The 27763-nt window shown below is 41.7% G+C and overlaps 2 protein-coding genes across 2 annotated transcripts in view; both read left to right on the top strand.

Moving 5' to 3' along the window:
- PSMA4 (proteasome 20S subunit alpha 4) overlaps positions 1-27763 on the top strand; it is a 201514-nt gene that overhangs the window by 134684 nt on the left and 39067 nt on the right. The gene's annotated exons all lie outside the window — the stretch shown is intronic.
- Positions 15184-27763, top strand: part of SH3TC1 (SH3 domain and tetratricopeptide repeats 1) — a 28770-nt gene continuing 16190 nt past the window's right edge. Inside the window, exons 1-7 of the mRNA XM_053403011.1 lie at positions 15184-15456; positions 17902-18154; positions 18971-19098; positions 21561-21666; positions 23277-23417; positions 24661-24823; positions 25846-25919. Of these exons, the coding sequence (XP_053258986.1) occupies positions 17923-18154; positions 18971-19098; positions 21561-21666; positions 23277-23417; positions 24661-24823; positions 25846-25919 (844 nt within the window). The 5' untranslated portion in view covers positions 15184-15456; positions 17902-17922. The remainder of the gene's footprint in view (positions 15457-17901; positions 18155-18970; positions 19099-21560; positions 21667-23276; positions 23418-24660; positions 24824-25845; positions 25920-27763) is intronic.

Raw genomic sequence — 27763 nt, 5'->3', positions numbered from 1 at the left:
CTGGATCAGGCCCATGGCCCAAGCCATGTGACTGAACAGTTGTCTCACAGTGACTGAACAGTTGCCTGTGGCAAACCAAGCAGGATTCGACCACGAGGCCACTCATCCCCCTCCTGTGGTTTCCACCAGCAACCGGCCACAGCCTCCAAAAGGCACTCTGTGTTTCTGCCAATTCCACCAGCACATCCAGGGAAGACCCTCCGGTGCCATACCTGTAGATGCACACCTGGCACTTCATCAGAAGTGTAACTGTTCGCAGAGCACAGCGATATCCTCACCCAGATTGTCAGAACCGCTAATAGATAGCATCTCTGCCTCATCAGAAGTAAGTTTCAGTATGTTCACCCACCCAATCCATTTCTAAATAGATTTTGAGCTCTTAGGCGTAATATATATTCCTAAATTTGTACAATGACTATGCTGAAAGGCTATTTTAAGCAAGATTCTGGGTGCTTTATTAAGAACTTGGTGTCTGAATCATCTCACTCAGAAGGAACAAAACCTTTTCTGTTGTTCCCTATGCTAAGTCGCTGGGGTGGGAAGATAATAGTGGCCTTTTGTGTGAAAGGACCTGTGAACTTGGTTCTGGGCTGATCGCTAATTCCTGCGCTCAGCGGGACCCTGTCCCTTGCATCCGTCTACCTGTTACAACGACTATTTTGCACCTGGTTCTAGCTGATGGACATGAAAGCCAAATCAGATTCCTCTAGCCTGAAGTTTTCTCCCCCTGCTCTGCACCTTGTAGTAGTGTGGTGCAGTTGGCAGAGTGTTGGACTAGGGCTTGGGAGACCAGGGTTCTAGTCCCCATACTCTGCCAGGAAGCTCACTGGGTGACCATGGGTCAGACATCGCCTCTAAACCTAGCCTACCTCACAGGGCTGTTGTGGGGATGAAATGGGGAGGGGCAGAAGCGTCTACACTACCAGGTGCTCCCTGAGGGGGAAAAGTGGGATTTTAATCAATTAATTAAATGCACAGGAAATGACCATGTGGATTATCCTATAGAGTTCTCTTGGATAGACATACCTATATCTAGTCTGAATGCTTGTTGCTTTGCGTTGGGATCGGAAACTAAAACGTGACTGTTGCACTTTCTGTCAAGCTGGTGATAGAGTAAACGAGGGAATGTGTAGGTTTGACATGTAAATCTGCATCACAAGCTGCATTATTTAGATTCTATTTCCTTGCTGGAATTGTGAATACGGACCAAATATTGGGCTGGCAATGAGCAGTCTTGAGATATTCCTTTGACCTTTGTAGACATTGCTTTATTATGGCCATGTTTGTCAACCAGTTTATAATAATCCCATTACTTTAAAATCCTTAGTGATCAGAAATTTGTTCCGAACCGTGTACAGGAGTGGCTATACTTTGATTTATGGTCCTGAAGAATGCCATGTGGCAGAAATAGCCAGCTGTCTTTGAAGACAATGAAAAAACATTCCTCCTCCCAGATCTGGAAAATAACTGTCATGAGCTATTCATAATGATCCTCTGAGGGACTATTAACACCATAACATTTATTTGTTCTGGAAAACACCAAGAGACATCCAGTGACAGCTTTAAGGCATTCAGTGATAACAATTCAGAGAGGTATGAGGTCATCCTTTTTTTAGTTTCATTCTTGCAAGTTCTGGATTATTAGTAGCTGTCTTACTGCTGGGTTTAAATAGTGTTTAAAATGGTTGGTATTCTATTCTAAAATTATGGTATTCTATTGAAGTTTTGCATTGCAAGTCTATATTTTTATGTGAGCTGCCTTAGGAGAGCTTTTTGCCTTGAAAGATGGCTTAGAAATGTTTAAAATAACAGGAACAAAATATTTCTGGAGCTTTCAAACAGCCCACAGCAGCTGCTTAAAGGGAAAGTGTATCCAGTGGACATGCTATTACCTCCCTCAAATTCTCCGACCAAGTTCTCACCACGACATCTTAATTTTTATGACTGTAAAATACAGTTTGGACTACAGCTTTGTGGAGACACTTGACTTCTGCAGATGGGTGTCTTTCTCTCCCCATCTTGGATTATGGTCATAAGCAGTAAGTGAACCTAAGGTTGCCAGATTTTCACCAGCTCAGTTAGTGTTCAGATTGTGATTAAACACATACGGTTCAGGCCAGTAAAACAAAAAGCTGGTAGCCGTATTCCAGTCCCCCCACCCACTGCAGGTTTTTTGTTTGCTTTCTTTTAAGGACATTTACTTTGACTGCCTTCGTACACTCCAAAGCTACAATGCACATAGGACACCAACAATGGCACATATATCTTCCATCTAATAACATTTTGCCAGACACCTGCAGTTAACATTTAGCTCATTAGTTCAGGCCAATAACTGGAATTCAGTCCGCTTCTGGCTCTTGGTCCTCTGCCTTCTGCCCCCCACACTCCCAGAGGCCCGGCTCCTGTGACCATCCACGGACATGCTTAGAGGCCTTCTCCAGCTGTTTAGCCTGTTTCTGCCTTGATCCTCTCACATATCTGCTTTCCAACCCACTGCTTACTCCGTTTCCCACTTCCTTCTGCAACTCCACTCCATTTGGGGCCCCTATGCTGATTTAGTTATCTGGAATTTCCCATGTGAAAGAGGGTCTGTGTCTTGCTTCCTCTCCTGGGCTTCTTTAAGACTCCAGCCACAGTGGCCACAAAGCATCCTCATGTTCCCACATGAAGATTTGTACCTCAGAGAGCTTTGCTTGAAATCAGTAGATTCCCTTTCAACGTAGCAATGGTTAGCAGAGATGAATACTGTACAATCTTTCCTGCATAGAAAGAACATGAGTGATGGGCCAAGGGAAAGACTGAAGGTGCCAGAACAGGGAATACTGTCGTATGGAGTCTGCATTACCCTTTAAATTCACCCACCTGCCCAATTTACTGGCTGAAGCCTCCCATTACTGGCCTTCTCACAGCTGGATTGCTTTCCTTTGCCTCCCCTGTCAGGTGAGTGTCTCCATCTCTCTCTGTGACTCAAGCTTTCAGGATTCTGTTCTCTGCATTAGGTGCCAGATATACAAGGACAAAGCATTTAGTTAATATTTTACTTTGGAACTAAGGCTTTAATCCTAACCCCATTTACCTGGGAATAAGCCCCACCAAATTCACTAGGGTTTACTTCTGAGCAAGGATTGTCCTGTAAGGCCCTAAAAATGAAGAAATAAAATAGGGCATCATTGGGGTGGGAGTTAAACTAATATTTCTATGACTATGATTTAGCTATTTTTAATTATCCCTACATTTATGAAGTCAAGAGGCAATGTTTTCTTATTCTGTGTGTGTATGTATGTTTGGTAATTGTTTGATAATTTAACTTCATGCAGTTACTCTTTTAGTTTGGTTTTAAACTGAGGTGCACGTTATTCTTTCTCTGCTAGGGAAATATTCATGTTTTTGTTTTTAAATAATTTTATTTTGTACTTTTAGATTTTTTTGGAGGAGTAAGTTCAGTCTGTGTCAGGGTCATTGGGTTCTCTTCTGAGATAATTAACTGTCTTTCAGCTGATAATTAATGTTTGATTTCATATTCTTTATAAGATGTTATAATTGCTCTAAGGCGTCAGCTGCAGGGAAAAGCCAAGTGAGTAAAATATGGTAATTGCACATCAACTGCTTTTCAGCCTTTAGATTAAAGTGTTCCTCCTTCCACAAATAAACAAAAAAACCACCCCTTAACACAAGATGTGAAGATAGAAAGCTGGCAAGGAAACAAGTCGGGGGCATATATGATGTGTTTGGTGCTTCTTCCTGTTGGGCTGCTCCAGCGTTAGCTGGCTTTTTCTGGATTTGAACACCATTTATTCTCTTGCTAATAATCAGCTGGTTGTTGTTGTTTAGTCGTTTAGTCGTGTCCGACTCTTCGTGACCCCATGGACCAGAGCACGCCAGGAGGAGGCGAGTAGTTTTGAAACGATGAGGAGAACTGCCTCAAGACATCTTGCTGGCTGAGACAACAGGCAAGATGGCAGCCAGTTTGTTAAGGGTTGCTTAGAGCAGGGGTCAGCAAACTTACCACACCTCGGGCCGGTGTCTCCAGCGCCAATTGCGCGGCGGGCCAGAGGGTGGGGGAGCGCGTGCCCACATGCTTGCGCACACCCTATTTCTGCCACACATCCGGGTTGGAGGAGCACCAGAAATAGCTTGTGCATATGTGCACGGGCCTCCTCCGACTCGGATGTGCACTGGAAATAACGTGCATGCGCAAATAACGCTTGCGCATAAGCTATTTACGGTGCTCCTCCGACCCAGAAGTGGGAAGCCGCGCAGCACAGCACTGGTAAAACCGAGTGGGCGGCAGGGGTCACTGCAGGCCGGATAAACGAGTCCCTCGGGCCTTATCTGGCTCACGGGTCTTAGTTTCGGGACCCCTGGCTTAGAATTTACCTCGCAGGGGTATACTACAGTGCCCAGGATGTGTTTTTTTGGGGGGAGAGGGGGATATTGTGCTTTAAAAGTATAGTGTGTACACAGCCTTTCTATGACAGTGGAAATAGGATAGCATCTTGCACTGCGCTTGAGGGCAGCAAACTGGCATAGCAGGGAGGCCCCATGGCATATAGCGCTCCCTCCTCCAATACTCTTTAGCTGCCGCTCTGTAGTACCTCTCACCTGAGATTGCTGCCTCTCTCTGACTAGCACCTGGGAACAAGAAGCAGGAGAGCTATTGTTTACATGTCCTACTTGTGAGTTTCGTCAAAACATATGGTTTAAATGGATCCAATTTTTTAATCTTATTTTGGATGTGAATTATGAAAATGCATCTGAATTTAAGATTGGAATGGGACTTATTTCCAGATATATGCTTGAACCCGCATGACTGGATTAATATAATACGGATTAATATAGTATGGATCAATATAAGGGCTGGTGTCATTCACTGCTTTTAGGGTTTGTGGTAGGGCGCATTGCAGATGGATTCAGATTATTTTGCTTCCAGTCTGCTGCTTGGTTTGTAACTGCTACCTGGGGAAGTCTTTAAGAATCTATGGTGCAATGGTAGCCACTTGGAGCAGTTCCTTAAAACTACCATAAAGAAGTGAGTTGCTAGATGACGCCAGAGTTATTGCCTGCAAGATTTCTGTGGTGAGAGAGCCGTAGCAGATATTTAAAATCACAAAACATGTAGTAAAGTAAAATACTGGAAATATATTCTGTTAGACCTTTAAAATATCCTCTCCTAAGTTTCTCACTTCCCTTAATATAAAAAGAGACCACGGGTTCAGTAAGTTAAAAATAGTTTACTGACAATTTTTTCAGAGGTCAGATTCATGTGCTTTTCCTTTTTTTTTTTTTTTTTTTGTGGATACTGGCAGCATTTTTGCCAACTGCCCTATTCTTTTTTTTTTTTTTTTAATATTTTTATTCCAGAATTTTTCCATAACATACATAAACATACAAAGAGAAAAACAAAACAAAAAACATGTACCATTTCATGTCCTGATTTCTTATACCTTCCTTCCCCGACTTCCTCATGCCTCCCTTTTCTGTATTCCAAATTCTTATCAATTACTCAGCAAATCTTCCCTTATTTTAATTTAAGTTTAAACTAATCTTCCTTATTCTCCTTGTCTTAACCATTACTAATAGTAACCGTTTACTTTCCAGTCCATCATCATTCTAACTTTCATTAACTTTGTGATATTTCTTTAAATAGTCCTTGAATTTTTTCCATTCTTCTTGCGCTGTTTCTCTTCCCTGGTTTCGGATTCTGCTCGTCATTTCTGCCAAACCCATGTAGTCTATCACCTTCATCTGCCATTCTTCCAGTGTGGGTAGATCTTGCGTCTTCCAGTACTTCGCAATGAGTATTCTAGCTGCTGTTGTAGCATACATGAAAAAAGTTATATCTGTCTTTAACACCCCTTGGCCGACAATACCCAAGAGAAAGGCCTCTGGTTTCTTGGTGAAAGTATATTTAAATACCTTTTTGAGTTCATTATAGATCATTTCCCAGAATGCCTTAATCTTCGGGCACGTCCACCAAAGGTGAAAAAATGTACCTTCCTTTTCTTTACATTTCCAACATTTATTGTCAGGCAAATGGTAAATCTTTGCAAGCTTGACCGGGGTTATGTACCACCTATAGATCATTTTCATAATATTTTCTCTTAGGGCATTACATGCCGTAAATTTCATCCCGGTGGTCCACAACTTTTCCCAATCAGCAAACAAAATATTATGACCAATGTCCTGAGCCCATTTAATCATAGCTGATTTAACCGTTTCATCTTGTGTATTCCATTTCAGCAGCAAATTATACATTTTTGACAAATTCTTAGTACTGGATTCTAACAATTCAGTCTCCAATTTAGATTTTTCCACCTGGAAGCCAACTTTACTGTCCAGTTTAAACACTTCATTTATTTGGTGATAATGCAACCAATCTCTCACCTTCCCTTTTAGTTTCTCAAAACTCTGCAATCTCAGTTTGTCCCCTTCCTTTTCCAAAATTTCCCAATATCTTGGCCACTTAGACTCCATATTTAACTTTTTAACTGCCTTAGCTTCCATTGGCGACAACCACCTTGGAGTTTTGTTTTCCAGCAAATCTTTATATCTAACCCAAACATTTAATAATGCTTTTCTGACAATATGGTTTTTAAAACTTTTATGTGCTTTAACCTTGTCATACCACAGATATGCATGCCACCCAAAAATATTGTTAAAACCTTCCAAGTCCAAAATGTCTGTGTTTTCAAGAAGCAGCCATTCTTTCAGCCAGCAGAAAGCTGCCGCTTCATAGTACAGTTTGAAGTCTGGCAGGGCAAACCCCCCTCTTTCCTTTGAATCCGTTAATATCTTAAATTTAATTCTGGGCTTTTTGCCCTGCCAGACAAATTTAGATATGTCTTTTTGCCACCTCTTGAAACAGTCCATCTTGTCCATTATTTGCAGTGCTTGAAACAAAACCAGCATTCTTGGCAATACATTCATCTTTATAACTGCAATTCGACCTAACAAGGAAAGCTTTAAATTTGACCAAATCTCCAAGTCTTTTTTCACTTCTGTCCAAGTTTTTTCATAATTATCTTTAAATAAATTCACATTCTTAGCTGTCATGTTTATACCCAAATATTTCACTTTTTTAACCACAGTCAACCCTGTCTCATTCTGAAACCTTTCTTTTTCAACCTGTGTTAGATTTTTCTCCAATACCTTTGTTTTTAACTTATTCAATTTAAATCCTGCCAATTGACCAAACTCTTGGATTATTTCCAAAACTCTTTTCGTACTAGCTTCTGGCTCTTGCAATGTAAGTACTAGGTCATCTGCAAATGCTCTCAGTTTATATTGTTTAGCTCCGACCTGAATCCCTTTAACCAACTGGTCCCTCCTGATCATATTAAGCAAAACCTCCAGGACCGATATAAAAAGTAATGGGGAGATAGGGCACCCCTGTCGTGTCCCTTTTTCAATCTTGAACTCTTCTGTAACCACATTATTTACAATTAATTTTGCTTTCTGTTCAGAATAAATTGCACCTATACCATTCTCAAACCCTTGGCCTACCCCCATCCCCCGGAGGTTCTTCAACATAAAGCTCCAAGAAATGTTGTCAAAGGCTTTCTCGGCGTCCACAAATATCAAAACAGCCTTAGTGTTTATGTTCACTTCCAACTTTTCCAAAATGTCAATTATATTCCTTACATTATCCGACAAATGCCTTTTCGGGAGAAAGCCTGCTTGGTCCCCATGAATCTCCTCCATCAAAACTCTTTTCAGTCTCTTTGCTAAAATGTCAGCAAAGATTTTGTAATCCACATTCAATAACGAGATGGGTCGGTAGTTTTTAAGTTGGGTCTTTTCAGTCTCTGTCTTTGGTATAAGTGTAATGTAGGCCTCTCTCCACGTATCGGGTGCCCTTTTCCCCTCCATAATCTCGTTACAGACTTCCTTCAAAGGTTGTATCAACCCTTCCTTCAGTACTTTATAATATTTGGAAGTCAGTCCATCCGGTCCTGGGGATTTGCCCAACGCCATGCCTTGAATGGCATCTTCTATTTCTTGTGCTGATATCTCCTGGTTCAAAATGGTCTTACTTTCCTGCGAGACCTTTTTCAGCCCATTTTCCTCGAGGAATTGTTGTATATCCATTTCCTTCTGCGGCCCTTGTGTGTAAAGTTGTCTAAAGTAGTTCTGAAAACAGTTCCTAATTTCAGCTGGGTTGCTTATATTCTTTCCTTCCACTTCTATATTTGTTACCGTGTTGAGTTTTTGTCTCTTCTTTATTTGCCAAGCCAATAACTTGCCACATTTGTCAGCAGATTCAAAGGTCTTTTGTCTCATTTGCTTAATTTTCCACTCTAATTCTTGATTCGTCAGTTCCATATATTGTGTTTGATAAAATTTGATTTCTCTTAGAATCTCTTGTGATTTTGGCTTCAATCTTAGTTTCTTTTCCCCTTCTTTTATCTTTTCCAGAATTTTTTCCTTCCTCTCATTTTGTTTTCTTTTCTTTAATGTGTTTTGTTGTATCAAAAACCCTCTCATCACGGCTTTGCTTGCGTCCCATACTATTCTTTTTTCTACTTTAGTCCTTAAATTGATTTCAAAATAATCTTTCAGAGTCTTTTGGGCCTTCTTGCAAATCTCCTCATCTCTAAGTAAAGTGTCATTCATTCTCCATCTAAAGGAACCAGTTGTTGTTTGTCTCATCACCATCTTTACTGCATTGTGGTCGGAGAAAGTTTTTGGGCAGATTTCCACTCTCTTTATATTCTGCGCCATACTGCTAGTCACCCAGATTTGGTCGATCCTTGTCCATGTCATCTTTTAAATACAAGGGGAAGAAAAGAAGAATAAAGACAGTGAGTGATAAAGACAAGTTCTTAGGAGAACACGAAGAAGACCTACAGAAAGAGACGTTTCCAGGGCAAGGGCATCCTTCACTAGATACGGACACGGAACCACCGACAAACGAGGAACAAAAATTGGGAGCTGTAGGAGGAAAGAGTAAATAACCCCATCATGGCTCTGCAACTTCTAACTTGGAATTGTAACGGCTTAAATATTCCCAGAAAAAGGAAAAATATATTTCATGCTCTAAAGAAAGACCAATTGGACTTGATTTGTCTACAAGAGACCCATGTGACAAGAGCACATAGGAAATTATTAATAAATAAAAGACTGGGACAAGAATTTATATCTTCAGACAGAGTAAAAAAGAGAGGAGTAGTGATTTATGCAAAGGAAAAGCTGCAACCGAAACAAATCTTCAAAGACGACCAAGGAAGATATTTGGCAATTGAAATCCAATCTCAAGGAGAAAAGTATCTGATAGTGGGAGTCTATGCGCCAAATGAAGGGAAAGTTGAATTTTTCAAGAAGTTGCATGAGACTTTGATGGACTATATGGATTATAATCTAATTATGATGGGAGACATGAATGGAGTAGTTTCAACAAATATGGACAAAGCACAAAGACAGGTAGTAACAAAAGATGGAAGACTACCAAAGACCTTTTTCGAAATGACTGACAATATGGACTTGATAGATATTTGGAGAACAAAACACCCACTAGAAAGAGAGGGAACCTTCTTCTCTGAAGCCAGATTCATGTGCTTTTCCATGCAGCAGCAAGAAAAAAGCAGGCAGTACAACATTGTTTTAAAAAGTTGTAAGAGTTTCTAAAAATTTTGTATAGAAACACTAAGATGACTTGCTAAAGCCATGTGGTCTGATCTTAGAGCAGGGTAGGGTGACATGGCTGAAGAGAGAAAATGGAAGAGAACAAAGAGTTAAGTAACCTGTCCTCCCAAGGTGAGGGGGTGTGACCTAGCTAAGCCTGACAGGACAGCTTACTCTATGGTCTTAACCCCTGCATGCATTAATCAGAGTTAAACATGTTGGTTATATGAGGCTGGATGAATCCCACAGTTTTAATGGACGACTAGACAAGATGTTGGTGTGTCTGTGATCTCTATTTTTCATACAGATACTTGCATGGCCTTCCAGATGGAGCAAATGCAGCTTGTATGAAGGGAGATCTAGACTGGGGAGAAATAGTTTGGTACTGATTTAATATGCATTCTATTAACATGCTTTGAATGCACATTGTTGTGGAACATCACAATAAACATTATTGTATCTGACTGCACATCCTTCAGCTTTAGTACTGAAAGGTGTACATCTTCCCCTTTTCATTTAAAAAATGGATTCAGACAGAAGGGAAATAAATGTTTTATGCCATACATTATTTCCCTACCCACCAGTAATTAAATTACACTATATTGAGTGAGAGAGTTTTTTCTTGTAACATGTAGATGTGTCATCTTATGTCAGACCTATTTTTCTTTTTTCAGAACACAGTAAGGCAAAGGTGGGCAAACATTTTTAGGTGCATTTTCCTTGGGGGGAAATCTTTTGGGTTGCATGCTAGCAGTTTGCAGAGTCAGAAACAAAAGTGTTCCTCATTTACTAACCCAGAAGGAAGACTGCCCTACTTCAGTTTTCACAGTGGCTTCCTCAGATGTTTATGGAGCAGGTATGTCCAAAATCTGTTTAGGGGGCCTAATCCGGTCCGCCGTTCGATTAAATCCATCCCCTGTGGCAACATAAAAAAAAGCTCAGCAACTTCAATCCAAAAAAAAAGCTCAACAACTTTGGTCGGCCCTCAAGCATGTTCACTTCATCAAATCTGGCACCCCTGTTATAGAAAGTTTAGGCACCCCTGTTACAGAGCATGGTGAATCGGAATCAGCCTTTGTGCTTAGCAGATAGCATTCAGATTGATGCCGAAGCATAGCGGGCAGCCTTGACCCATAAATCTTGGTCCAGTAGGTTTGCTGAAGGAACCGGAGGACTGGTGGTACAGGAGGTGAGGTGTTGGAGGCTGCCAGAGGGTCATGGGTTCCAGGCACACTTAATTCTCCCCCAGTCCCCACCTTGCAGATTCAGAATCTCGAACCTTTGCAGATTTTTAAAAAAAGAAATGTTTATTACCTGTTCTTCACTCAAGGTCCCAGGATGGGTTATATCATAATAAAACAATAAAATTAAATACATAAATAATGACTCTCACTAAAAGGACAACCAGTAAATAGATGAACAGAGGACAACAACAACAGCAACAAAAATTTATTTATATCCTGCCCTCCCCAGCCAAAGCCGGGCTCAGAGTGGCTAACAACAATCAAAGTAACACAGCGTTCTAAAATAATTCTAAAATAAATTCAAAATCAAATTAATGGCACCCATTGGGCTAGAGTTCTGTGAGGATATTTTGAAAAAAATATATATGAACGAATTCCTATGCCCCACAAATAACTCAGAGATGCATTTTAAATAAAAGGACACATTGTACTCATGTAAAAACAGGCTGATTCCCGGACTGTCCATGGGCCGGATGGAGAAGGCGATTGGGCCACATCCAGCCCCCGGGCCTTAGGTTGCCTACCCCTGCTCTAACCACTGCACTCCACGAGGGTGTTTCAGATGGCTGCATCTGAAAATCCGCTGCATATTCAGCTGACCATGCAGACTCAGTGAAGCAGGAAGCTGTGCTGGCCCTGAAGAAAACAATAAAAGGAAATGTTCTCTTTCCCCCACTCATATGTCATGCATATCTCAGCTTCCTTTCAGAAGAAACCTAAATGCATCAAACTATCCAAAAGGGATTGTAGGTGGACATGTTTTGAGTTTTGGTTTTATGTAGAAAGCCAAGTGATAGCTGGACCTGGATCCTGAGTAGAATGAGAACGGAATATCACATACAGCTTGTGATCTTAAACATAAAGGGGATCTACATCTTCCTAATATGGGTTTAGAGCATGGGTAGGCAAACTAAGGCCCAGGGGCCGGATCCAGCTCAGTTGCCTTCTAAATCCGGCCTGTGGACGGTCCAGGAATCTGTGTCTTTACATGAGTAGAATGTGTCCTTTTATTTAAAATGCATCTCGGGGTTATTTGTGGGGCATAGAAATTCGTTCATTCCCCCCCACCCTTCTATATATAGTCCAGCCCCCCACAAGGTCTGGGGGACAGTGGACCGGCCCCCTGCTGAAAAAGGTTGCTGACCCCTGGTTTGTAATGGTAAAGGGACCCCTGACCATTAAGTCCAGTTGCGGACGACTCTGGGGTTGCGGCGCTCATCTTGCTTTACTGGCCGAGGGAGCCGGCGTTTGTCCGCAGACAGCTTCCAGGTCGTCAAAAACTATGCACACACTATGCTTTCTGTTGAGGTCTTTTGTGTGTGTTTTAATATTTTGTTGGGAGATGCCCAGAGTAGCTGGGGCAATCCAATCAGATGGGTGGCATATTATTATTATTATTATTATTATTATTATTATACATGTGAAGCATATTTTCCTCAAAGAATTCTGGGTGCTTTAGTTTGTAAAGGATTTATGGAAATTATATCTCTGTGAGGGGTCAGTGAGGAGGAAAAGGGTAGCACAAATGAGATTTCAAGGTATAGTGTGTGTATGCTTTTTTGCACACAATGCCCACTGAAATCAACGAAAAAGGATAGACCTGACATTCTTTTCACATTGATTTCATTGGGCCTAAGGGCAACAAACAGACTGCAATCCTGTAAATAAATGCTTGTAATTGAATACAGTTGAACTCAATGGGGCTAACTTGGACTGTTAGGGTTTGGCTGCACTGGAGTTTACGGTTTGTATTCGCATTTAATTTGCATAGTCCATCTTACGTTACCCTCAAACGCAAATCTTTATGCTTTCCCCCTGAAAATGTAGGTTTACCTAATGCAGGGTTAATCCAATAAGTTGGGGGAAATGGGGCTTCATACTGCTTCATACTATTTCTTTTGGTGAGGGTTTTTTTGGTGGCGGGGGGTGGGGATCAATCGTCACTTTCTGCTACTCTTTCCATGCCCACTACTTGCTCAATTATTTCTTTTCTGGGGGTGCTTGTAACTCGTCCTAGTTCACTCCCCCTTTCATTTCATCTCTCAGAAAACCACCCAATAAAATTTACAATTGCCTATGTGCTTCTGCACACTTTTGAGTGGGTTTAACACACACACAAAAAAGCCCTCTTTGCATGCCCTCTTGATATTTTTTTAGGCATAATAGAACCAACACATTAGAAGGGGAAGCCTACTGTTATGAACGGAAATACATGTGACTGTAGATCACTCTTGTCTAACTCAGATAAGGGGAAAGTCAGTCAACAGCTAAATAATGCTTGAATGTAGACAAGCCCTAAGTCTGGAGTCAAATTATGATTTTTAAAATTGTATTCCTTCTAGTAGTATTTATGAAAGCAGAAGATGTGATAGTTGCCAGAAAAGGCCAAAATCAATCATACATGTGGCAAAAACGTGTCTAATTTAAATTTGCTTGACCTCTGCCCCCTTCTCAGTAACAGCATAACCTGACCAAAATCTGGAATTTGGATGAGATGGCAGTTCACTTAAAATCAAATAGTTTTTGGAAAATGGCCTTGTGGGTGAAATTGGGACCCCTGCTGGGCCAAATATGACCTATGAGTCAGAAAGTTAACATAAATTAGGGCTGCAATTAACTATTATACATTCTATTGTAGGTCAGATCACCATATCTATATAGATCTATATATAGATCAGTCAAATTAATTACTTCCAGTGACAACATTATGACTTGTATATTCATTGACCGCTAAAGAAGACCCCCAGTGAGGGCTCATCCACATTTCCGCTTGTTCCGTGTCTAGAAAGCACAACTCTGAGCAGTTTCCCCCTTGCCCCACTCCTTTCCCAGGGAAAACTTGCTCTTTTGTGCTCAGCCAGAGCAAACATCAACCTGGAGAAAACCTGAATTGCTGTTTGCTCCGACTGAGCGCTAAAGAGCTGTTTCCCCAGAAGAAAGCAGCAGGAAAAGATTACGGGTAGATAAGCCCTGAGTTGAATTGAATCTGGTCTTCAACATTAATTTTATCGTGGTCATCAAGGAGTTGGTCACATGAGCCTGATGTTTAGGTATCACCTTACATTGTTGTGTTAGTAATGATTTAACCTAATCAAGGGGAGGGTTTTCAAATGTGTAGTAAGTAACCACACCCACCCGTGTGGACTCAATCTAGGTGAGCATGAATGGTTCCAGACTGAGAAAAACTACATTGGTCAGGAAGACTGATTGTAAGAGCCCTGGGTCACAAGTTTGTGTGCTCCTGACTGGGGAAGCCCAGGTAATGTTGGTAATTATTATTATTATTATTATTATTATTATTATTATTATTATTATTTTATTTATTTATTTATTTATTTATTTGCACTCCACCCATCTGACTGGGTTTCCCCAGCCCCTCTGGGTGCCTTCTAATATACATAAAAGCATAATTAAACATTAAACATAAAAACATTTAAATCTGGTAGCCAGGATTGTTTTATTAGCTTCACCCAACTGCAGACGTTTCTAGAGAAGGTAGACCTAGCCACAGGGATCCATGCTCTGCTCATGTTCATACTCCTGTAATGCATTTTATGTGCGGCTGCTTTTAGAGGCAGTCTGGAAACTTCAGCTGCTTCAGATTGTGGCTGCCACAGTCCTAATGGGTGCACAACAGTCAGCTTCACCAGTTCCTGTATTATACCAGCTACACACTGACTTCTGCTATGTTTCTTGGCCCATTTTAAAGTGCTTAAGCTATAAAACCCTAAACGGGCCTGAGCTATGTGATGGACCATGTGCAGCCATACCATCCAGACTGCACACTGAGGTCTCAGTCAGAGGCCATCTTGGTGTGTCCGCTGCCTAGGTCTATGAAGTTGGTGACCATGTGTCAGAGAGGACCTTTTATGCAGTGATTGTTCCTTTGGCACACCCAGTGGAACTGTGCTAACATTGCTGAGCTGCTTGTGTGTCACTCTGACTTGCACCTTTACTTTACTATGTTGTGATTTGGCTGGATTATGGTCAATATGTTAAATGTTTTTAACCATTGTGGTTCCATCATTGATCCTATTAGGGCTTAATTTGATCCAGGGCTCAGCACAGTGCCTGCTTCCACCCTAGGATATATGAAGTGAGAAGACAGGTCCCTGAACACTGGCATTTTTCTCACCAATGAGTAAACATGGGAGTCCCCCCTTGGCAGGGCCTGGGGAAGGGCTTCCAGCCTGAGCTGTCGGTCAAGAAGACTTGAGCCCCTCCATTTATTCTGCTGTTGATTGCAGGAGGCAAAAGCAAAGCTGAAGTCTGCCCCTTGAGTGATGCGCTGGTTCTAAAAGCTGAAAGCAATTAAAAGGATATAATCTGCTAACTTGGAGTTCAGGATTTCAACAGGCAAAGAGCAACAAGTCAGTTTTAAAGAAGAGACTCTAAGATTAACAGTGTCTGTTAATGGTCAACTAACTTGCAGAGTTAGCTAAACTGTCCAGATCAGATGTGAGCCAACAGGAAAAGAGAAGTGGGGGGAGGTTCAAACAGGAAAGGATGTATCGGGAATTGGTTGCAACAAAACTGGTAAAATGTGCCTTATGTTGCTGAAGTGAAAATTAGGAACCAGCAAGGCTGGGAGGTAGGTGTACTCTCTCTCAGACTTTTTGTTTGTGTGTTTTGATTCAGTTCTGTGGCTCTCATGGGGCCGACCCTATCATTAGGCAGAGTGAGGTGTTTACTTCAGAACAAGGGCAACAAATTGTTAGCTATTCTAATTTTGTTGTTGTTGTATTTCGACTGTCGGGAAGAGGCACTTGTGAGATTTTTCTGCCTCAAGTGCCAACATAACTTTCCCTACTATGGTCCTTTGACCTTAACGTGGGGTTGGGGTGAGGCACCATTTGGCGTTCTGCTTCAACTAGCAAAATGTCTTGGGCTGGCCCTCTCTGCGGCTATTTCAGATACTGGGCAACTAAAACAGATTTTTGCAGGAAGACTGAATGCATGAGAAGAGAAGAGAAGGGGATTAGTCTGTAAAATAAAATAGTTGCAGTGCCTGGGGGGGGGGGCGGGAATGGCAAACTGATGTAAAACTCAGCTTTTCAGCTTTTCAGGAATTTGCACAGGATAGATTATTTTCTCTTCCTAGAATATGAAATCCAATGAACCCTTAAGTCCTAAGTCATTCCCCCACACTTCCATATGCACACTTTACACTGTCTTTCCCCCTATCCATGTAGGTCAAAATGACAGCTGGTGTAGTTTGGGGGTTAACAGAATGAAAGCTGAATGACAACTGTAAACAAGAGCTTCCCAGCTGGTGTCTACCATGGGTGTGCAAAGTGGGGGCCATTTTATAATTAAGGAGAAGCAGCGGGAGGGGGCAATTTACTATTGAAAGTTTATTTCCCTGGCCACTTTCTCCCAGTTGTAGGTTAACAAGGGGAAAAAGGGAATACGGCAGCCGGGAAAGGATGAAACAGCCCCTCCCCCCCATCTCCTGCTTCTTCCCTCCAAATGCACCCCAGCAAATCCTTGGCAATTGATGACATACATTTAGTTGGGTTTCTGGTGTTTGCTGCTGAAAAGCAGTTCTCTTCTGGGTGCAGGATGGGGTGCCATAAATAGGAATATGGTTATGAGCCTTGCCTGTCTCTCTCCTTTTCTTTTGATTCCAGAGAGACAGCAGAAGTCTATTTTTTTTATCTGGGAGCAATGATTAATTGGATGTGGATTAACAAGCTGAGGTTTAATCGTGTAAAGACAGAGAGGTGCAATAGGAGAACTAATCCAGGATTAGCTGTGCAGCCTGTTCTGGATGGGGGTTGCTTACTTTAAAATATACGGGGCTTCTTGAAAGATCAGCGGCTTAAGGGTGCTCCTGGATCCTGCCTTGGTCCTGGGGGTCAGGTGGCAACTATAACTAGGACTGTGTCCATACGCCCATCCGGTCCAGTGTGATCCCAGCACAACTTTGGGAAGATGTGTACCCACAATGTTAGCAGCAACCCATATCCTGTATCATATGAAATACTGCATTTTGATGTGTTTTCCTCCAAACCAGCTTTGCTCCAAAGAAGAACCACCACCCATTATTATTATTAATGAATTTTAACCATTTTAATTTTACCTTTATTAATTCCCCACATCATTACTCCATACTGAATAATACTAAATTATTCTATCCATGTCCATAGTCCCTCCGCTAAGATCACACATTGGACCAGTATTCTATTTTTGTTTCTCATTATATATCTGCTTGTTCATATCCAGATCCATATGTTCAGCTCCGTGTCCTGTTGTGTTTACGATGGTATCCCAATCTCCACCTCTTAGACCTTCCATTTTTATTTTCCCCAGTCTTTTTAATAGCAACATTCTCTTAATTCACTCCAGATTGTATGCAAAGTACTTTCTCTCTGCTAAAACTAAAAAAAGGCCAGGAATGAAGACTGAAAGCTTTTTTTTCTGCTCTTCACTTCATCAACACTATATCCAGATAGTTATCCAAATCATTTGTGACTTTATCTTCTACTTCTCCTCTAAATCCTTGTATGGAGGTCATCTCCATTTCCCTTTCCCTTTCCACATGACCACCAGGTTCCTTCCATTTGATCATTTCTTGATCTAGTCCTGCCAACTTTTCATCAGTTTGCTCTGGGGCCTCTGTGTATTCCCCATTTCCATTTTCTGCCTCATATTCCTCTGACTCCTTTTTTCCATTATCATCTGGTTCATTTTCTTCATTTTCATCAAACATTGATCAGATCATTTTTAATTGTTCAGCCATCAATTGCTGAACAATACCAACAGTCACTGATTGATCCAAAGGTACCACCACCATATTAGATGCTTTTAATGTTCTTGTTATTATTAGCCACTCAATCCACCTTAATATAGCCTGCTTAAAAACTATAGTCTTGGACTTCTGCAGCTGTGACTGTTATCTAGAAACAAATTCTTTTTCTCATGAGAGACATTTTCTTGAGTTCTTTAGTGGAAGTGGTAGCTCAGTCTTATAGCCACAATACTATATCACGTCAGCGACACCAACAGAGTTTGTGTGGTAATTTGCTTTTTATAGAGCTGGTAGTACCTGAAAAAGATGGAGTCCTCAGTAGCAACAGGAGAAGAACAATTTGGCACATCTGTTTCTGAGTATGATGCTGTCCCAGAGGGAAAGAATCCTTGCATCTCTCCCTCACACCTGCACCCCAAGCAGAAAACCAGCTGGGAAGAGAACGCCGAGCCACTGGGAGAGAGCACCTCTCCTTGCAAGCTTGTGCCTTTGTCCAATGTGAATGAGAGAATTGCATTGCAGCAGCAGCAGCAAAAAGGTAAGGCCTGTTAACGTCCTCCAGTTGTTTCGCCTCCCCTCAATTTTTCCAGTAGCACCTTAGAGACCAACTAAGTTTGTTACTGGTATGAGCTTTTGTGTGCATGCACACTTCTTCAGATACCTGAAGAAGAAGAAGAATAGTTCAATCTGCTTCAATACTCATATGTTGCCAGTGAAACTATGTCAATTATGGTAGCATTGCAGTCTAAAATGGAAAATCACAGGGGTAACGTATTATTTATTTGGTTTTGTTCTTAGAAAAAGGAGTGTCTCAATTGAAGTTCTGTTATAAGTAAGGGGATAATTTGCATTCATGAATGCGTTCAGCTTGCATTCAACTGGCTGTGGTTCAGGAGATTACTCTGCTGAAGAGCATACTTCATTACTTAAATTCCCAGTGTTTCTGCTCATAATATTATTCAACACATTTTTAACAATGGAATATTTCTACTATACATGATGAAAATATCTTTTTGACATTTCTGATGTTTTAGATAGGTAAAATTACATGGAAGTAAGTTCCATAGTGGTACTTACTTCTGAGTTAATATGCATAGAACTACTGTTGGTATTCTAATTTTTACCACATTTATTTATATTCAGTATATATAGTATAGTCTTTATTCCTTGTCTTTCATAATAAAAAAGTGAAATACTGCAAATATTCACATATCCTTTTGCAAAAGGAAGAGGCATCTGCAAGCCACTGCCAATCAAAGTAGACAGTTCTAAGCTAGATGAAGTAATCTGACTTCAGTATAAGGTAGGTTAATCATATGTTCATATTCACAGTCTACCAAACACATATTTTCAGATTTACCCCTGAAGATAACCATGGTAAGATGCAAGACTGGGCTTCCTGACTCTCAGCTGCAGGGTTATCTGAGAGGACGACTTCGTCTTCTGGAAAACGATGACAAAAAAGCCAGGGCAGTTTTCTGTGTAAGTCATTTACAACCAGTTATTATCCACAATTGCCTTCAGTGCCACAAAATTAAGATTCCAGGATCTATAATAAGCCGTGGGAATTGTTTTTGCACAGCCTGCTATCCTTCGTGTAGAAAATATGGCTGGGCTTCCCTGTCTCTGTTACCTGCAAAGCACAAAATGGACACAACTTAAGGGGGCAATAATTTTAGCTCTGTAGCTGAAGTCAACCTTATTTCTTGATGCTTTATGATAAAGCAAAGCTGTCAACTTGGCTGCCAATGCTTAGAATGCTATAAAGCTGAAATAACAGCACCTGCTGTATTCTCAGGCCAGTTATAGTATTCATCTTGAAAGCCCTAAATGGCCTGAGAGGAGGGTTATTCACAGGATCACTTGCTGCTTTCAGGCGCCTGGCACAGATAGGAATCTCTTTCCGCCCACTTTGCTTCCCAGGAGGCGTTTCCACCCCACTTTCCTCACAATTCAACCCAAGAAGGATTATTGCGATGTGCCGTCTGATCAGACGAGCAACAGGAAGGTCGTCTCTGGATGAAGATTAGCTCCTCCCCACCCCACCACCACAATCCTGCTCTCTCTCCCCCCCCCCACTCTCAGCTGAGCCACACAAGGGGAATTGCAGGGAAAGGAAAGTTTAAACCTTCCCTCCCCCTGCCATCATTCTGATGCATCCCCACCACTGCTGCTATTAAGTTTAGAAAAAAGTTTAATAGTAGCAAGGGGCCCAATTATCATGGGGAAATGCAGGGGAAGGGATATTTAACCAGGCAAGAGGTCTGGGAGAGAAAGGGTGTAAAGTACCGCTAATCCTTCCCACTGCCATTTCTGGCTCAGTCCACTGCTGAAAGATTAGTCCAAGTCCAGTCTTGTTTGCCTCTGCTGGTTAAAACTTTCCTTCCTCTTCACTGCCCCTTCATTGCTGCTCAGCTGAGTGGAGCATCCAGGTCAGGTTGGTGAGAAGGGACCTGGACTGCAGACAAAATTAGGATTTATCTAGAGGGCCCCCACTTCTTTTTCCTGCAGCTTGGCTGGGTATGTTGTGGCCCATGTAAGATTATAGATTGGCACTGAAGCAGCCCAGGGAGTGCAGATTGCACACTTCTGAACAAGAAATAGAAAATGGCATGTTTCTTGGAGACTCTACATACTAACCAGACAATGTGCATATTACCCAGCAAATGTACCAAATGCAATTGACACATGCCCAAACCTCTTTGGAGATTCTAGATTCAGGTGGGTAGCCGTGTTGGTCTGACGCAGTTGAAATAAAAATAAAAATAATAAAAAATGGTCCAGCAGCACCTTAATTTATAAGGGGCTACCGGTCAATATTTTATTTATTTTTATTTTTATTCCCTTTGGAGATTATGCATCATATCTGGAGAATGTATAAAACTCAGTAAATATATGCTCATTTCCCAAGACCTGTTGGAAATTATGTATATTGACTGGGAATATACAATTCTCTCTTCATGAAAGGTTTGTTTGTTTCATACAATTTATATACCACTTGATTATAAAATAAAAAAATAAAAAAATCTCAAAGCAATTTACAAAACAATACAATGATCAGTAAAAAAACAGTTAAAAATTATTTAAAATGTTCAGATTAAATTAATTAAAACGGCAATAAGCTAAAAATGGATTAAAACATATGTAAACATTCTGCATATCTGGTTCGGCTTTGTCTAAACAAAAATGTTTTTAGCAGGCACTGAGAAAAGTACAATGAAGGTGCTCGCCTGATGTCAGTAGGCAGGGCGTCTCAAATTGTGAGTGCTGCCACGCTAAAAGATTGATTTCTTTCGAACACTGAACAATTATTATGTGGCACCTGTAGCAGTGCCAGTTCCGCAAATCGAAATGGTCTGGTGGCAGAGATGGCATAAGGTGATCTCAAAAATAAACTCGCAGGATTATGTGCACCTTCTCTGAAACCTGGTGACTCTGCACAATGGCCAGTTGTGTACATTGACCACTCAACTTACATTCCTATTAACACATGCAGGGCTTTTCTTTCCAGCTGGAACTCACCAGAACCGAGTTCTGGCACCTCTCTTTCTAGGAAAAAAGCCCTAGTTGCAAAATACATGTATGCTTTTTTGCTTTACTTGGTGCAGCTGGGTTGCTCTTTCTCACTCCAATCACTAATGTAGCTTCCGTAGGTCTGTTTCTCTTGAGGCAAACTTGTGGTTTAATTATTTCCACCATGGTTTTTTCTCTTTTAGCTCAAATATGATTTAACTGGTTCCTTCCATAGGACTCACATATATGTATTGTCTTCATCTGTACTGGAACTGTTTTTAAATATATATCTATATTTTAAAGATGTTTCACAGAATTTGTATTGTTTCATCACTTGTTCACTGCCCTAGGCTCCCTTGGGAGGAAGGACAGGATATAAATTTAGTCAAAAGCAGCAATCAGCAACACATGGGTGTTTTTGCCTTTCTTAGGAGTTGTCTGCCAGGCTGCTGTCCATTCACAGTGAAGACCAACTAATAGTGGTGACATTTTGGACCTTTGAAGAAATCTGGAAGTTTGTAACTTATTATTCCCTTGGTAAAGCACTTCTGCCTATAGGAAAGTTAAGATTTTTTTGTGATTGTTGCTATTGTAAATATTAAGTCCTCACAGTACATTTCTTCATAGTAAGAAATATAAACCAGCTTTTTTCAATGCTTGCTATTTTTTCTGCTTTCTTTTTTGGAAACATGCTGTTGGATTTTTACAGGTACCAAAGGGCTTGAAAATCGAAGGGTTTTCAACATCTTTACTCATTACTCAAAGTGAAAACACTTGTAAGGATGAAATATTTATCAGCATAGCTTCCACTAGATAAAACTGAGGGCTGTAAACTCTCCATTTCTGTTTGGCTGAAGATGGGTGTCATAAACTAAAAGTACATAATTGAGCACTATGATGACGATGACAATGATATTTTATTTATTTTATTTTATTTTATTATACCCTGCCCTTCATCTGTACATCTCAGGGTGGTTCACAACATAAAATTACAAAATAAAAAGCACAAAGTACATAATAAAAGTAAGAACAAAAAACAAACTAACAGCCCCCCCCATCCAACAACACATTTAATAGGGCACCGGGTGTTAATAAGCCAAAGGCCTGATTGAAGAGGAACATTATTGCCTGGTGCCTAAAGGTGTATAATGAAGGCGCCAGGCGAACTTCACTCGGGAGAGCATTCCACAGACAGGGAGTCACTGCAGAGAAGGCCCTGTTCTCACGTTGCCACCCTCTGGACCTTTCATGGAGGAAGCACATGAAGGAGGGTCTCAGATGATGATCTCAGGGTCCGGGTAGATTAATATGGAAAGAGGCAGTCCTTGAGGTATTGTGGTCCTGAGCCATTTTAAGCCTTTATAGGTCAGAACCAGCACTTTGAATTGGGCCCGAAAACTAATTGTCAGCTACTGTAGTCCAGCCAGCCAGGATCGGTGTAATGTGCCTGAACCATTTTGCCCCAGTAATCAATCTGGCTGCCAAATTCTGCACCAGCTGAAGTTTCTGAACCATCTTCAGAGGCAGCCCTACGTATAACATGCTGCAGTAATCTAACTTTGAGGTTACCAGAGCATAGAGCATAGAGTTTTTATTCTTCACGCTTGCTTTCAAGTCCTTTTTCTTTAGTTGCAAAAAGTTTGTTTCATCTCTGTTACGACAAATGAACTGAATTCAGAAATGCATAAAAAGTAGGTTACATGCACAGCCCTCTTGCCCTAGTTTTCAAAATCAGCCCCCTAAAGGGTTCATATCATTGAGGGTGGGCAGAATTAGTAGTTTATGGATGAAATGGGTTCAAATAACCTTTGCTGTCTTTGCTTCCAAAAGGTTATAGCAGACACAAACACTATGCAGATTAGAAAAAAGCATTATCAATCTTATTCCCAGCGAAAACATGCCCTGGCCAGGATATTTTATTTCTAGGCCACCTTTTAAGGCAAAGATCTCGCAGGACAGTTCACATAAAACTGTTACAAAATGATAAGATGCATTTCAATTAAAAAAACAGCAATCTAAAACAGTGATCTTGGAACTACTCTCAGGTCAGCTACACCTTGTTACCTGCCCTTGTTTCTGCTATTGCTGGCTTTATGAAAAAGGGACTTTAAAAAAACCCCACTTACGCTGAAAAATTTCTTTGGCAGGTTTTTTAAATCATTGTATGGAGAATCTGTTGCTAGATGATTATTTCTGGCTCTCTTCATCAGAGGAATCAGTTGGAATTGATGTTAGTCTTGATGAGGAATGTCTTGGTCTGATATACAGAGGCCTATTAATTCAAGAAGGTACTGAGTTTGTATTAGTAATTGTCCGGAAATACTAAATATTCATGGAGTTAAATTACATGATGATCTTTGGGAACAAATGGTGACTATTCCATATTACAAAATGTCCCGGTGTGGGGGCCCCTCTCAGCAGAAGGAGGAGCTTTCAGCCAGGGGTCCAAGTCTTCGGGGCAAGGGAGTTACTGGGAAAAGGGGGAAAACATTTCCCTCCCTGGTTTTCCTGAAACCCCTGTTTGCCCAGAACTTGATAGTTGGGTGGGAGAGCTAAAAATAATGCCAATATATTTCACATCCGGCAACCAGTGCACCCCATTGGTTTCAGATAGTACATGAGTAGTGGAAGACAGGAGTGCCTGGCGTGCTCTGGTCCATGGGTTCACGAAGAGTCGGACACGACTAAACAACAACAGATGAATCTAAAGAGCCTGGGATACAAATTTTCACGGCCCTCTAGTGGCTATGGTGGCTCATTTACCCAGAAGTAATGCATTTACGCACGTGGCGCTGTGGGTTAAACCACAGAGCCTAGGACTTGCCAATCAGAAGGTCGGCGGTTCGACCCGCAATGGGGTGAGCTCCCGTTGCTCGGTCCCTGCTCCTGCCCACCTAGCAGTTCGAAAGCACGTCAAAGTGCAAGTAGATAAATAGGTACCAATCTGGTGGGAAGGTAAACGGCGTTTCCGTGCGCTGCTCTGGTTTGCCAGAAGCAGCTTAGTCATGCTGGCCACATGACCCGGAAGCTGTACGCCGGCTCCCTTGGCCAATAGAGCAAGATGAGCGCCGCAACCCCAGAGTCGGCCACGACTGGACCTAACGGTCAGGGGTCCCTTTACCTTTAATGTATTTAGCATTAACTCTGGAAGCATATACTTGATTCTGACCAAACTAAGCCTTCTAGAGCACAATATACATCAGGATCACACACCCCACACACCAAAAACCCAACAACCCATAGAACCACAGAATCATAGAATTGTAGAGTTGGAAGGGGTCCACCAAAGGTCATCTAGTCCAACCCCCTGCAAATATGACCATAAAACCTTCACCACCACCCCTTATTTGATTTAACAGCATCAAACATAAAAGACAAGACAATGGTCAAGAGTGTACTTCATGTTTCAGAGAGAGAAACGCCCCTCCCACAGGGTCTGGGTTGGCTCATTTGGGGTTCATTTTATGTGGCTCATGTTAAAATGACTGCAAAAATACTTGATATGTTTTCAAATACAGCTTTTTTCTTAAGGTACCTTCTTTGTATATCATAATGAAAACGTAAGTGAGAGAAGAGCTGCAGACGCTGGAGTCGGAATTCACCAGCTGAATTGGTCCGCTACTGAGAAAGCTCCTGAAGAAACGGGGGGAAGCCTGGCTAAGGGCTTGCCAGAGCCCCTGATCCCCTTCCATCAGTAGGTCTCTGAACTTAACTTTCGGTTCCACCTGTGTGTGCACATGTATTTGCAAATATACACCAAATGACTGTTCCCTAATAAAAGTACATGCGCATTTCTTCATAATTTCCCCCAGTTTTACAGCAGATGGAGAAGGATTAATATTTAAATGTTTGATGTCTAGTGTAAGTGACAGCATTTTCTATGCATGGCAAGAATTGTTATCTCCTTGAACGTATGCCATATCCAACCTGCACACAAAATATAGCCATTTGTCTAGAAAAAGAAAAAGATTGGCCAGCTTACCATACAAAACAAACATATGAAAAGAGTGTGCAACAGCAGAGGTGTTCAGAAGACACAGACGCCCTGGATTTGTTCAATGAATGTTTGAGGGCAGCAGTAGGATCACGTGGGCCCTTCCACGTTGACACATGACTGTTGGCCATGCATGCAGCACCAGCATGAAGAGGGCAGAATTGCACAGCCTTCCATGTGTGGTCACTCACTGCAGACAAGCATGGCTCGCAGGCATGTTCCAAATGCCATCTCAAGAATTCACTGAATGCAACAGGGAATTGTTTTGCATAGCCCTGATGTTGCTTTGCTTTTTTAATTGATGGCTTCCGATGATGAAATGGGCGGTCTTGAAAGCTCTGCCATTTTCCATTTGGAATAAACATTGCTATATAGAATAGTGCGTAGGGCTTTAGGTTATCAGCTTTATATGCTAAAAACTAAGTGTAACATTTCACAGTGAATATTTTAACATAGCTCTCTTGCAAATCTAAATTTAGCAACAGCAGTTAGATAATATATATAAGCAGCCACAATCCAGCCGAGTTAAGTGTGCCTTGAACAGTGGTGTTTTGCATCACCAGGAAACTGTATTAATATGCTCCATCATTTCTCTACATTTCTGCCTTTGGTGCAGTTTCCCTTTCTTACAACCAAATGAGCGTTGAAATTGACCTGATGTTAAAATTGCTATTACTGTTATGGCAGGCCAAACTAATTTCCTTGAACCTTTCCCATGCTAGATGGTTTCTGAAAGAAAACACAGACTCTGCTGATTTTGCTGTAAGAAATGAATCTGTAGCCACAGATCAAATAGGTAAGTAATTGCTATTAAGACAGAAGTTGTAATAGTTCTGATGAGTTGTGACAAGAACGGAAATGAGAAAACTCCATTTTGTGCGTTGCAGTTCGAAAGCACATAAAAGTGCAAGTAGATAAATAGGTCCCGCTCCGGCGGGAAGGTAAACGGCGTTTCCGTGCGCTGCTCTGGTTCACCAGAAGCGGCTTAGTCATGCTGGCCACATGACCTGGAAGCTGTACACCGGCTCCCTCGGCCAATAAAGCGAGATGAGTGCCACAACCCCAGAGTCGGCCATGACTGGACCTAATGAGGTAGGCAAAAACCCCACAGAACCCTAGCCAATCCGTCTGCTGGTAAAAAAATTTCTCTCAGGCCTTGAGAATCAGCAACCAACTGTGTCCATAGCAATGCTGGAGGTGGGATTCCCCTGTAAAAGGAGACTATGCTACAGAAGAAAGCGGTGGATGGGGAGAGCAGGCGTGGGCCTCCTTTTCCGCCCTGGGAGCACACTGACCAAGGAAGTCTCAATCAGCGCCACTCCCAGGCGCTGCCCAGAGAAGCCAGAGCCCTGTCTCTGATTGGTTCCCTGGTTTGGGAAGCCCCTTCCCCACAGCCAGGCAAACCATATGGGGAAAGACTCTGGTCCCTCCTGGCACTGTGTGGTCCCTCCTGGTCCAGGCGGTTTTGCCTTTGCCCCACTGCTTTCCCCCAGGAAATCCACTCTTTAGCAATTAACCAGAACAAACAGCAATCACAGAAAACCCAGTTGTGTTTGTTCCAATTCAGCACTAAACTGCAGCTTTTCCCGGGGAAAGTAGCATGGCAAGTGGAAGTGTGAATAAGCCCTATGTCAACGCTGCAAAGCTGGCTTGGGGGTTTCATACTTTGTGTTGGTGTGTTGCATATTTATATAGTTTTGTTGTCCATCTGTCATCTATCATTGCTTGGTTCTCCCCCTTCCACTTCTTCTCATAGCAACCCTCAGGTTTTGAGGTACTATTGTCCAAGTCGCACAGTGAGCTTCAAGGCTGAACTGGCCCTAACCAGTCCTAGGCTGTGTCCTGATTCAGATGGTGACATAATCTCACAAATGGGTCATTCAGATCCAATATTATTGGTGCCTGATTGATACATGAGGGTCCCCACGCTCTCATTTTTCACTCTCCATATTAATTGTTATTCCCCTGCTTGCTATCCACATCACTGGAGAAAATATCCTCTGTCTTTTGTTTTATTTATATTTTGTCCCTCCCTGTAATCACCCATCCCTCACTCTCCTCAGGAAAATCTGTTCTTTAATGCTGAATCAGAACAAATGGCAATTTGGGTTTTCTGCAGTTTGCCATTTGACATTTTCTGAAGGTTGCCATTTGGGTTTTCGCGGGGAAAGCACGGGGGGGGGGGCGAGGCACGAGTGCTCAGACAAGGAGCTTTAAAGCGAGAAACATGGCATGGAAGGAAGTCTGGACAAGCTCTAAGTTCCTAGCATTAAACCGCAGCTTGCTTGGCTTTTAAAAAATATATTTGCACAATTCGGATTTAAGAGAATTCTGCAGGATTTGTAAGAATTAAAACAATTTGAGGCTTCTTAGTTCTCTGAATAGGGTGCGTGCATGTGCCAAATGTCCTGTAAAATCAGACAATTCCTCTCGCCCAGCCATCTCCAAACAACACCTAACTTAGAACAGCTCAGGAACATTGTGCTGCTGAGAATGAGGAGGGGAATCAAATCACTTAGATCATATAGGAAGATGAGCAGGTGAATGAATCCTGGGTGTGTTAGCCAACATTTTGGGGTCTTTTAATAGTGTTGCCTAAGTAGATACCGGAACAAAGTTGACTTCTGGGTTTGATGGAGG

This window comes from Podarcis raffonei, chromosome 9 (genome assembly GCF_027172205.1).
Source record: "Podarcis raffonei isolate rPodRaf1 chromosome 9, rPodRaf1.pri, whole genome shotgun sequence".
In the NCBI taxonomy this organism is placed as follows: domain Eukaryota; kingdom Metazoa; phylum Chordata; class Lepidosauria; order Squamata; family Lacertidae; genus Podarcis; species Podarcis raffonei.
This window is presented reverse-complemented; position numbering and strand designations above follow the sequence as displayed.